Raw genomic sequence first — 12,642 nt, forward strand, 5'->3', positions numbered from 1 at the left:
CCGAGGCGGCGCGTAAAAAGTTCAGGAGGCCGGCCACGAAGAAGGTCGTGGCGGCGCGCAAAAAGTTCAGGAGGCCGTCCACGAAGGAGGCCGTGGCGGCAACAACCTCGTTTAGGAGGACGGCCACGACGGCGATGACGACTAGCCAGCAGCCTAGAAAACAGCCAATGAAGATGAGGTGCCAGACGCGGACCGGATGGTGGTGTGCCAACAGTGGAACCAGGCACAGACGAGGAGAAGGAAGAGGCTGGACCCGCTGAAGCCAAACCAGGCGGGGCTGGAGCTGATGCAGCAGGCGATGATGCGGAAGCCGAAGGAGCTGCTGCAGGCGATGATGCGGATGCCGAAGAAGCTGCTGCAGGCGATGATGCAGGCACGAAGGCTGGACAAGACGAGGATGCAGGCACGAAGGCTGGACCAGACGAGGAGGCAGACACGAAGGCTGGACCAGACGAGGATGCAGACACGAAGGCTGGGCCAGACGAGGATGCAGGCACGAAGGCTGGACCAGACGAGGATGCAGACACGAACGCTGGGCCAGACGAGGATGCAGACACGAAGGCTGGGCCAGACGAGGTAGCAGGCACGAAGGCTGGACCAGACAAGGATGCAGACACGAAGGCTGGACCAGACGAGGATGCAGACACGAAGGCTGGGCCAGACGGGGTAGCAGGCACGAAGGCTGGACCAGACGAGGATGCAGGCACGAAGGCTGGGCCAGACGAGGATGCAGGCACGAAAACTGGACCAGGCGAGGATGAAGCCGGACCTCCTTAGACGGATTAAGCGCTGCTGGGTCCATCTTGTGGTCGCGTCGTACTGTCACGGTTTGGGTCAGTGGCCGTGTGAGGAGTGGAAAGGAGGACTCAAATGCAGTACTTATTTAGACGTGAGGGCGATTTATTAACAATACCAAACATAAAGTGGAGATGGCAAAACAGAACTAAGGATGAACTAAACTGGGAGTTAAACTACACCAAGGAGTGGCAAACCTGAACATGAAGGGAGAACAGCAGGGAGAGCACGCAGGGGATTTCACAGAGTATGAACACAGACGTCGCGACGAGGAACAGAGGAAAACACACACTATAAGTACACAGAGAGACACTGGGAAATCACACACAGGTGGGGTAGTACACTCTATCAGGAGGGGCTATGAACTCACATGGCTTGTAGCTGTGCCGGAGAGCAACTATGGTGAGCTAGTGGTGAATATTTACATCTGCAGTAGCCTTAAAATACTATTGTTCATTCTCCTGCCAGTGGTGGAGGAGACTCGTTTTTTTTTTTTTCAGAAGAGGCCTCACTGTCATGCTGTTTCACTGGTGCCATTTTTCTTTGGAGCTCGAGTATTTGGACTGAAGTACTTACACCCATGTACAAAATTAGTGGCATACATTTTTTTCATTTTACTGGCCAGCTATCACAATTGTTTTCTCATTCACAAAGACTATACAAAAACATTTTGGTTACTGCCAAATAGACACTCTCTGATTACGGACTGAGGAGGTTGCAGTTTACAAGGCCAGGACTGAGAAAAGACTCTCTAAATAATATATTCACCTATCTCCAGGCTCAGAGAAGTGGGTAATTGATGCAAGTATTGTTTTTCTTTCTCTCTTTTCTTCTTCTCTTTGTTTACATTACATTCCAGGGGAACTGTAAGTTGTTCAGGTTGTAAACATTTTGGTTAAGTTTCTTTTGATGTACCAGTGTCAAGCTGATGTATAAGAGGGTATGTTAGGAGGTGTTAAGGACATATGTGCTCCAGTTCGGCAATTCTTTAAGGTATTGGACACCAATGGTAAACTGCCATCAGACCCTAAATAAATTGCCCTCTGTTGTTATCAATATTGTTTTGATCATTCTTAGGTGAGTGGACATATAGGTTACATTTACAAAGAGTTTGTAATTGTAATTGTAAATATCATTGTATTTAAAATCCATTCATTTTGGGCACGTAATTTTCAAGCAGGAAGCTAAGAAAGCCCTTTGGGGCAAAACTGGTTAATATTTCCAACAGAATTACAGCTGGTCTTGGATCTGAAAATCCCAATACCTGTAATAATCAAGCTTTGCTTTTGGTTCAAATTAATTTCTTCTGTGATTTCTAAATTCAAAAATATAAATGTACAAACTTGGAGAAAGATGTTTGCAGAACTTACAGATATTTTCAGATCTGAGTTTACTGACGCAACAAACCCTGGCGCATTGGGTGCATGTTCACATTATAAAAAACATGTCAGCCAAGCCTCAAGTGTGATTTGAGCAGGTTCACGTCAACTGAGGTGCGTATGAGACACAAACACACGCACTACCTGATCTTACTACAGACTAAAATATATGTATCCTTTGTTTTATTTGTGTTGCATTTAGTGATGTCTTAACTCCACTACCACCGATTCATTGTAGGATGGCTTTCATTTGCTCTTTTGATTCAACTCCTATTTCTGGTGATTTAATTAGTAAAAGGTGGTTTTAGGAGTAAACAACAAGCAAACCCAAATATTAGAATGTTGGGCTTATTAAATGTTGACAGTAATTTTAGGTGGTTGACCTACCCAGAGTTAGGAGTGGATTTTGTTTAACATCAAAATTTGTAATCTACTGATAGAAACTATTACTACTAACTACTGCCATGCAAAATGTTTTAAAAGTTTGAAAATATGTCTGGTTAGTAACCGACTAAAAATAAACCTCACCCTGACTCTTGAAGGGTTAATGGGGATCTATCATGTGGTCAGCAAAAAGAAAATTAATTATAAGTATAAAGATTTAATCTTTATACTGCTGAAAATAAATACTTGGACTAAAACTTCAATGAACAAACAAAAGCTCAACATGAGGAAACTTCAATTAAGGAGTTCTAATTCTAGTAACAAGGGAACATTTGGTAATTGCTTTGGAAATAGTGCCTATTTATTTAAAAAAAAAAAAAAAGCAAAAGAAGCTGACAATCATCATGTGTCCAGACGTTTCCATTTGACTTTTCATTTGTTTGTGATTGTTCATAAACAAGGGTAATAGTTTCTATTACCTAATGTGAGCTGAGTTTTCAAAATCAAGTCTGTGACTGATGATGACTCACCGGAGGAACATCAGTTCACAATTTTTGGAAAATCTCTTTGATCCTATTTCTATCACCTAACATTTAAATTTAAATTTTATTTTGAGCTATTTCTTTTTGGCTCGAGCTCCAGTTTTGTGTGTTCCATCTTCATTTTTGTTTGGGGTTAAATACAAATTGCAAAAGCTCAGTTTTCAAATTTTTCTGGACTGCGTCATTTAAAAAGATTTGCTCATGTTTGTGAAGAATATTTACTTCAGTTTTGCACTTTGATCAGTGAATGTGGAAAGAAAAAAGGGGGGTGCTTTATCAAAAAGGAAAGCTTGAAGCCTAATCTTGAAAGTAGAGATAGTGTCTGTCTCCTGAATCCAAACTGGAAGCTGGTTCCACAGAAGAGGGGCCTGAAAACTGAAGGCTCTGCCTCCCATTCTACTTTTAAATACTCTAGGAACAACAAGTAGGCCTGCAGAGCGAGAGCGAAGTGCTCTAATAGGGTGATATGGTACTACAAGGTCATTAAGATAAGATGGGGCCTGATTATTTAAGACCTTGTATGTGAGGAGCAGGATTTTGAATTCTGGATTTAACAGGAAGCCAAAACAGGAGAAATCTGCTCTTCAGGGAGTTTTTAGGACTTCCTGATAATAATGAATTACAGTCGTCCAGCCTGGAAGTAATAAGTGCATGAACTAGTTTTTCAGCGTCACTCTGAGACAGGATATTTCTAATTTTAGAGATGTTGCACAAATGGAAGAACGCAGTCTTACATATTTGTTTAATATGTGCGTTGAAGGACATGTCCTGGTCAAAAATGACTCCAAGGTTCCTCACAGTGTTACTGGAGGCCGAGGTAATGCCATCCAGAGTAAGAATCTGGTTAGATACCATATTTCTAAACTTTTCAGGGCCGAGTACAATAACCTCAGTTTGATCTGAATTAAGAAGCAGAAAGTTAGCGGCCATCCAGGTCTTTATGTCTTTAAGACATTCCTGAATTGGTGTGTGTTATCCGGGTTCATGGACAGATAGAATTGGGTGTCATCTGCATAGCAGTGTAAATGTATGCTATGTCTTCTGATGCTGCTGCCTAAGGGAAGCATGTATAATGTAAACAAAGTATCCTCACACAGAACCCTGTGGAACTCCATAATTAATCTTAGTCAGTGAAGAAGACTTCCCATTTACGCAGCTAAATCAAAGTTTAAAAAATAGATATGATTTAAACCACTGCACCAGTATTGAAAGCTGTAACGAGATCCAGCAGGACTAGCACAGAGGTGAGTCAACTGTTAGAGGCCATAAGAAGATCCTTCATAACTTTCCCTAGTGCCATTTCTCTACAGTCATGAATTCTGCTTGTTGGTTGCTCTGATTGAATTTGAATTGCTCAACTTGAATAAAAGCTTCTAAAACTGAATTTGAATTAGCCTAATTTGAAATTCAGTGTACTGGATTGAGAATGAACATCACTAAATTGAAACTGAATTTTTGTATTCCATCCTTCTTTAAAAGACATGATATAAGACTATCACTGAAATGGCAAACTTTGAAAAAAAAAAAACCCAACACTTCTCATTCTCTAAACAGCTGTAGATTACGCTATCTGTGCTTGTTTACTGTTATCAATAATTACATTTCTAAATTCTCTTTGTTCATATGATCTGTCATTTGACATGATGAATGACTTCTGAATGCTTAATCTGTGCCCCGCTCAAGCTCAAGATGCTGCAGGTCCATTTTGTAACACTGCGTCCGCATGTAGAACGTAGCTCTATTAACTGGCACTCAATTACTCTGTGGTTTTCATAAAGGACCTAGATGTTTGACAAAAACTGAATTGTAGAACTGAAATTGAATGGTGGAAAGTGAAACTGAAATCATTCAGGAGCTAAATTTAAAGAAGAATGGAATACAAATTCAAATGTAATTATTAAATTTTCAAAATATAAAATTCTATTTCAACTTAGTGATGAACCTTTTCAAACAAATACATGGGATTTCAAATTAAGCTAATTCAAATTCTGTTTTAGAAGCTTTTATTCAAGTTGAGCAATTCAAATTCAATCTGAGAAATTCAAATACAAATTTAACTTATTCAAATTCAGTTTCTAATAGCACAAAGTTCTGCCTGTAAGTGGCTTTCAAAAACACTTTAAAATCCCTTTAAAGTTTGAAAATAAACATGTTTTTTTGTCTTCTCTCCAGGTTGAAATTAACCTTCTGCACTATGGAAAACCAGACTTCAGATATCCTGCTCTTAGAAGGTTTACAGGTCAGCCCAGATGCCTCCATTCCCACCTTTATCCTCCTCCTCCTCATCTATATCTTCACCATGCTTTCCAACATTGTCCTGGTGATCCTGATCACGCTGGATAGTAGCCTCCACCAGCCCATGTATCTGCTCTTCTGTAACATGAGCATTAATGATGTATTTGGAGCCACAACAATCTTTCCACGTATGCTGAGGGATATTTTTATTCCCAGCTCAGATCGGTACATCCACTATGTAGACTGTGTCATTCAGGCCTTTTGTGTTCACATTTATGCAGGTTCTTCTCACACTATACTCATGATCATGGCTTTTGATCGCTATGTGGCAATCTGCAACCCGCTGCAGTACGCCACCATCATGACCAACTGGATGGTGGTGAAGCTGTCGGTCTTGGCCTGGGTAGTAATCTTCGTTATGGTGACAATCCTCGTGGGCCTCAGCGTTCGCCTGTCACGTTGCAGGTGGATCATATTTAACCCTTTCTGTGACAATGCCTCTTTGTTTAAGCTCTCCTGTGAAAACATCCTCATCAATAACATTTACGGTCTCGGCTACACTGTCCTCCTATTTGGCTCCTCCCTCGGCAGTATCATTATCACCTACCTGAGGATCGCCATGGTGTGTCTGAGCAGCAAGAGCAAGACACTGAACAGCCGGGCGCTCCAGACCTACACCACCCACCTGACTATGTTCGTCATCATGTTTGTGTCATCCACCGTCATGGTGCTCCTCCATCGCTTCCCACATTTGACAGACCAAAGGAAGTTAGCCTCCATGATGTTCCATGTGGTTCCTCCAGCACTGAATGCTGTTATCTATGGGATGCAGATCAAAGCAGTCCGACAAAAAATGTTCATCATGTTCACGAGGAATACAGTGACTGTGACTGACGGGAAATGATTCATATTCTCAATAAATAAATAAATATATTTACAGTACGTTTTTCTGCCTTTCATGTTTTTTTTTTCTCATATCCCGATTTCCTTTGTGTATTTTACTAAATACATACATCACAGCAGTTCACCTCAGACATCTGCATTCCCCTCAATATAATGCAGGTAAGGCCTCAGTCACACCAGACACCAGTTGGTGTCTGCCTGACAAGTGTGAAGTGTGTGTCAAGAGCTTCTCCATTGCACCATAAGAAGATCCTTCATAACTTTCCCTAGTGCCATATCATTAGAAGGCATAGCATACATTTTCACTGCTATGCTGATGACACCCAGCTCTATCTGTCCATGAAGCCAGATAACACACACCAATTAGTTAAACTGCAGGAATGTCTTAAAGACATAAAGACCTGGATGGCCGCTAACTTTCTGCTTCTTAATTCAGATAAAACTGAGGTTATTGTACTCGACCCTGAAAATCTTAGAAATATGGTATCTAACCAGATTCTTACTCTGGATGGCATTACCTTGGCCTCCAGTAATGATGTGAGGAACCTTGGAGTCATTTTTGACCAGGACATGTCCTTCAACGCACATATTAAACAAATATGTAAGACTGCTTTCTTCCATTTGTGCAACATCTCTAAAGTTAGAAATATCCTGTCTCAGAGTGACGCTGAAAAACTAGTTCATGCATTTATTACTTCCAGGCTGGACTACTGTAATTCATTATTATCAGGATGTCCTAAAAACTCCCTGAAAAGCCTTCAGCTAATCCAAAATGCTGCAGCAAGAGTCCTGACAGGGACTAGAAAGAGAGAGCAGATTTCTCCTGTTTTGGCTTCCTGTTAAATCCAGAATTGAATTCAAAATCCTGCTCCTCAAATACAAGGTCTTAAATAATCAGGCTCCATCTTATCTTAATGACCTTGTAGTACCATATCACCCTATTAGAGCACTTCGCTCTCGCACTGCAGGCCTACTTGTTGTTCCTAGAGTATTTAAAAGTAGAATGGGAGGCAGAGCCTTCAGTTTTCAGGCCCCTCTTCTGTGGAACCAGCTTCCAGTTTGGATTCGGGAGACAGACACTATCTCTACTTTCAAGATTAGGCTTCAAGCTTTCCTTTTTGCTAAAGCATATAGTTAGGGCTGGACCAGGTGACCCTGAATCCTCCCTTAGTTATGCTACAATAGACGTAGGCTGCCGGGGGATTCCCATGATGCATTGAGTTTTTCTTTACTCACTATGTATTAACAGACCTCTCTGCATTGAATCATATCTGTTATTAACCTCTGTCTCTCTTCCACAGCATGTCTTTATCCTGTCTTCCTTCTTTCACCCCAACCAATCACAGCAGATGGCCCCGCCCCTCCCTGAGCCTGGTTCTGCCGGAGGTTTCTTCCTGTTAAAAGGGAGTTTTTCCTTCCCACTGTCGCCAAAGTGCTTGCTCATAGGGGGTCATATGATTGTTGGGTTTTTCTCTGTATCTATGAAGCGCCTTGAGGCGACTTTTGTTGTGATTTGGCGCTATATAAATAAAATTGAATTGAAATTGAATTGAATTGTAAGAGCTTGGACCGTATAGCCACCAATGAGTTGGACTTGTTCCCGGTGGGTGATGAGCTCTGCCAGGGCTGCCCTTTGTCATAGATTCTCTTCGTAATTTTTATGAACAGAATTTCTAGGCATAGCTAAGTGGCAGAAGGCTTTCACTTGGGTGGCCTAAGTGCTGTGGCTGCAGTGATGCGGAGGCTGCACTGGTCTGTTGTAGTGAAGAGAGAGTTGAGTGTAAAAGGGGGCACTCTCAATTTACTCGTCGATCTACATCCCCTACCCTCACCTATGCTCACGAGCTGTGGGTAGTGACCGAAAGAATGGAATCACGGATACAAGTGGCGGAAATGGGTGGCTGGCATCTCCCTTAGAGATAGGGTGAGGAGTTCAGCCATCCGGGGAGGGGAAGGTCTTACTGTTTACTCACGCGACAAACCATCAGCATCAGGGAACATGTTCACATTATAAAAAACGTGTCAGCCAAGCCTCAGGTGTGATATCAGGAGGTTCACGTCAACTGAGGTGAGTATGAGACACAAACACACACATGATCTTACTATAGACCAAAATGGCTGTAGCCTTTGCTGGGTTTTATTTGTGTTGCATTTGGTGGAGTTAAGACTTCGTGTCACTAATTGGTTGTTGGATGGCCTTTCTTTGCTCTCTGATTTATATATGTATGTAGTTTATATAGTGTTGATTAAAATCTTAATGCTGGTGGTTCGAACTATCAGGAAAATGTGGTTTTAGGAGTAAACAACAGGTAAACAAAGACTAGAGTGTTAGGCTGATTGTTTTTTTGTTTGTTTGTTTTTTATTAATAACAATTTTAGGTGGTTGACCTGCCCAGAGGTATTAGTTAGGAGTTGATTTTGGTTAACACTGCAGTGTGTGATCTACTGATAGTAGTAATAGCCAAAATTTTTAAAATGTCTGAAAGTCTGTCTGGTTAGTAAGCAACTAAAACAAAACCTCACCCTAACCCTTGAAAGGTTAATGGGGATCTGGTGGATGTAAAAAGGATTAATTTTTCCATTTGAGCACTTTAAATCTAATTTCCTTTGCTGTGCACGTTATAATCTTTATACTGCTGAAAAAAAAAGAGAACACTTGGAATGAAATTTCAATGAACAAACTAAAACTCAACATGAGGAAACTTCAATTCAGGAATTCTAATTCTATCACCAGAGGAACATTTGTTCATTTCCTACTGCTACAACAAGCTTTAGAAATTGTGCTTGTAAAAAAAACAAAAGAAGTGGAAAAGCATCACATGTTTAAAGTTTCGATTAGACTTTTTAATTTATTCGTGATCTTGCATAAACAGTGGCAATAAAATATAGTTTCTTTTACCGAGTTTTGAAATCAAGTTTGTACCTGATGATGACTCATCAGGGAAACATCAGGTTACCATTTCTGGAAGATCCCTTGAAACCACAGAGAATAGTTGGGTCTGTTGTTTATCAGTGGTATCTAATGTCATTGTGTTTCCCTGATGAATCTCACATTTCTATTACCTAAACAGAAATGTAAAATTTAAATTACATTTTTCTTCATCCCTTTCTTTTTGGCTGGAGCTGCAGTGTTGTGTGATGCATTTTCATTTTCATTTTGGGTTAAATACAAAAAGCAAAAAGCTACATTTTTCAAGACGGCCTTATTTAAAAAGATGTGCTCATCTTGGTGGAGAATATTCAGCTCATTTCGCACTGTGACCAGTTGGGAGTGAGAAGTGGGAGACAAAAAAAAAAGACCCATGTAATGATTACATTCCTTTTTATCAAAAGGAATTGTCATGTTTCAGCTGTGTGGAGGCAGGAAAAGGACCCAAACGCAAAACTCACGACAACAAAATTAAACTCAAGAAGCTGCTTTATTGCAGAATGACATGAAAAACTAAACTAAACTAAACTAAACTGGGACATGGATAACTAATACACAGGGAAACACAGACATGAGGGAGATTACGACACTGACAAAGAGAAACACAGGGCTTAAATACACAGAGGGCACAGCTGGGAGTGATCAGGCTGGACGAGACAAGGGAAGCAAAACTAGAATCACTCACATGAGACATGGACCTTCAAAGTAAAACAGGAAACACACTGACTGAACGCTAGACATGCAAACTTAACAGCAACTGAGAAGACAGAACATAGGGACCTGAAACATGGGACAGAAAGCCACAGTAGACACAACGTGGACATAACAACGCCACAGGGAAAGAGTAAAACAAAACACAGAACTTCTTAGAAAATAAAATAGGAAACATAATGAAATGCAAACATGACTACATGAACTTGACAGCATAACAGAATTGAAACACATGAAGGGCAAGGGAGACTTAACAGGGGTTGGAAGACACAAGGGGAATCTAATAACAAAGAACTAGAAAAACTCATGAGCTTAATCATATAAACATCCAAATAAACTAAACTCAAAACACTGGGTCATAAGACCCAGGATCGTGACAGGAATGTTTTAAGCCTAATCTTAAAAGTAGAGAGACAGAATGCAAATAATGATAACACAAAACACTGTGTCTCCATGCCCAGGAGCATGACGCTAATGAATTACAGTAGTCCAGCCTAGAAGTAATAATGAGCTAGTTTTTAATCACTCTCAGATACAATGTTTCTAATCCGATTGTTAAGTGATGACGTGACGAATCCTACTTCCGGGCCTAAAGTAGTCTGCGTTTAATATGGCTTTTGTGTTGTTAACATGTTTAATGTATTTTCTTCTATTTGATCTCAAAAAGCTCCTAAAACAGTCAGTGATCACTGTTGACCTCCCTCGGCTTTTATTACCGCTAATCATTTATTTAAGCTCAGTTTTTAAAACCTTAGGATGTAACTACAGCCCAGCCCACGCAGCAGTATATGAATGACTAACCTCGTATTGTGGATGGATTATCTCAGTTGTTCTCCTGGCTGAAGTTTGGTCCTTTTACAGCATCCTGCCATGCGATTACGTTTGTTCCTGACCACCGAGAACACTCACGTTAACTTTTATCGAGTGGAAAAAAAGTTAGCTTGTTTATATTATGCTAACATAGCTGTGTCGCTAGCGGTCACGTAGCACATCATTATATACCAGCTAGCCCAACTTCAGTAACCCTACAAACGTCACTGCTGTTTAGTTTTCTGTCTTCATTTATGTTGGAAGTGATAACAGAGCTGTACGTTTTAATTTGTTTCCAAAACCCCGCAGTCAGGACATGCTATATTGCATTTAGATAGAAGCTAGCGAGCTAACTCCCTGCTAACTTCTAACTCCGTTAAATGTCATAAATTCCGTTTTCATGGATGCCTGGATGTTAAACTCAATTGTTACACCTGGTAGAGCAGAACGCTGATCATTTTATTAAAGATGAAAGACTTTAGACAGTTTTTCAACTCTCAGTAATGCCATAGTGATCGTTTGATATATGGACCTGCAGCGGAGTTTAGGCCCAGACACGGCTAGTGACGTCAGACTGAACAACCGGATAGATATTTGTGGAAGAAAGCAGTCTTACATATTTGTTTAATATGTGCATTGAAGGTCAAAAAATGACTCCAAACACTTTAAAATCCCTTTAAAGTTTGAAAATAAACATGTTTTTTTGTCTTCTCTCCAGGTTGAAATTAACCTTCTGCACTATGGAAAACCAGACTTCAGATATCCTGCTCTTAGAAGGTTTACAGGTCAGCCCAGATGCCTCCATTCCCACCTTTACCCTCCTCCTCCTCATTTACATCTTCATCATGTTTTCCAACATTGTCCTGGTGATCCTGATCACGCTGGATAGTAGCCTCCACCAGCCCATGTATCTGCTCTTCTGTAACATGAGCATTAATGATGTATTTGGAGCCACAACAATCATTCCACGTATGCTGAGGGATATTTTTATTCCCAGCTCAGATCGGTACATCCACTATGTAGACTGTGTCATTCAGGCCTTTTGTGTTCACATTTATGCAGGTTCTTCTCACACTATACTCATGATCATGGCTTTTGATCGCTATGTGGCAATCTGCAACCCGCTGCAGTACGCCACCATCATGACCAACTGGATGGTGGTGAAGCTGTCGGTCTTGGCCTGGGCAGTAATCTTCATTATGGTGACAATCCTCGTGGGCCTCAGCGTTCGCCTGTCACGCTGCAGGTGGATCATATTTAACCCTTTCTGTGACAATGCCTCTTTGTTTAAGCTCTCCTGTGAAAACATCCTCATCAATAACATTTACGGTCTCGGCTACACTGTCCTTCTGCTGGGCTCCTCCATTGGCAGCGTCACTATCACCTACCTGAGGATCGCCATGGTGTGTCTGAGCAGCAAGAGCAAGACACTGAACAGCCGGGCGCTCCAGACCTACACCACCCACCTGACTATGTATGTCATCATGTTTTTGTCAGGCATTGTCATGGTGCTCCTCCATCGCTTCCCACATTTGACAGACCAAAGGAAGTTAGCCTCCATGATGTTCCATGTGGTTCCTCCAGCACTGAATGCTGTTATCTATGGGATGCAGATCAAAGCAGTCCGACAAAAAATGTTCATCATGTTCACGAGGAATACAGTGACTGTGACTGACGGGAAATGATTCATATTCTCAATAAATAAATAAATATATTTACAGTACGTTTTTCTGCCTTTCATTGTTTTATTTCTCATATCCCGATTTCCTTTGTGTATTTTACTAAATACATACATCACAGCAGTTCACCTCAGACATCTGCATTCCCCTCAATATAATGCAGGTAAGGCCTCAGTCACACCAGACACCAGTTGGTGTCTGCCTGACAACCAGTGGTTGCAGGGAGATGCTGCCATGAAGACATTTGTGGTGTTGCGCCCGATACCTCCGTGCAA

General features: G+C 41.2%; 2 protein-coding genes across 6 annotated transcripts; both read left to right on the top strand.

The window, feature by feature from the left end:
* Positions 1-1,134: 1,134 nt before the first annotated feature.
* On the top strand, positions 1,135-6,239 carry LOC309715610 (olfactory receptor 8G17-like; the record flags this gene model as incomplete). The annotated part of the gene is made up of 2 exons (XM_082548854.1): positions 1,135-1,583; positions 5,273-6,239. The coding sequence occupies exon 2, from the start codon at positions 5,295-5,297 to the stop codon at positions 6,237-6,239; it is 945 nt and encodes a 314-aa protein (XP_082404980.1). The 5' UTR covers positions 1,135-1,583; positions 5,273-5,294.
* A 1,691-nt stretch (positions 6,240-7,930) lies between these two features.
* LOC309715243 (olfactory receptor 52J3-like) lies at positions 7,931-12,393 on the top strand. Of its 5 annotated transcripts, none has more exons than XM_082548217.1 (2): positions 7,931-8,306; positions 11,407-12,393. In XM_082548217.1, the coding sequence occupies exon 2, from the start codon at positions 11,429-11,431 to the stop codon at positions 12,371-12,373; it is 945 nt and encodes a 314-aa protein (XP_082404343.1). In that variant the 5' UTR covers positions 7,931-8,306; positions 11,407-11,428; the 3' UTR covers positions 12,374-12,393. The 5 variants fall into 5 exon arrangements, with proteins under 5 accessions (XP_082404343.1, XP_082404342.1, XP_082404344.1 ...); XM_082548216.1 differs by lacking the exon at positions 7,931-8,306 and adding an exon at positions 8,412-8,461; XM_082548218.1 differs by lacking the exon at positions 7,931-8,306 and adding an exon at positions 9,673-10,378.
* The last annotated feature ends 249 nt before the right edge of the window (positions 12,394-12,642 follow it).

Source organism: Aulonocara stuartgranti (assembly GCF_965226115.1).
Source record: "Aulonocara stuartgranti genome assembly, chromosome: 10".
Lineage (NCBI taxonomy): Eukaryota > Metazoa > Chordata > Actinopteri > Cichliformes > Cichlidae > Aulonocara > Aulonocara stuartgranti.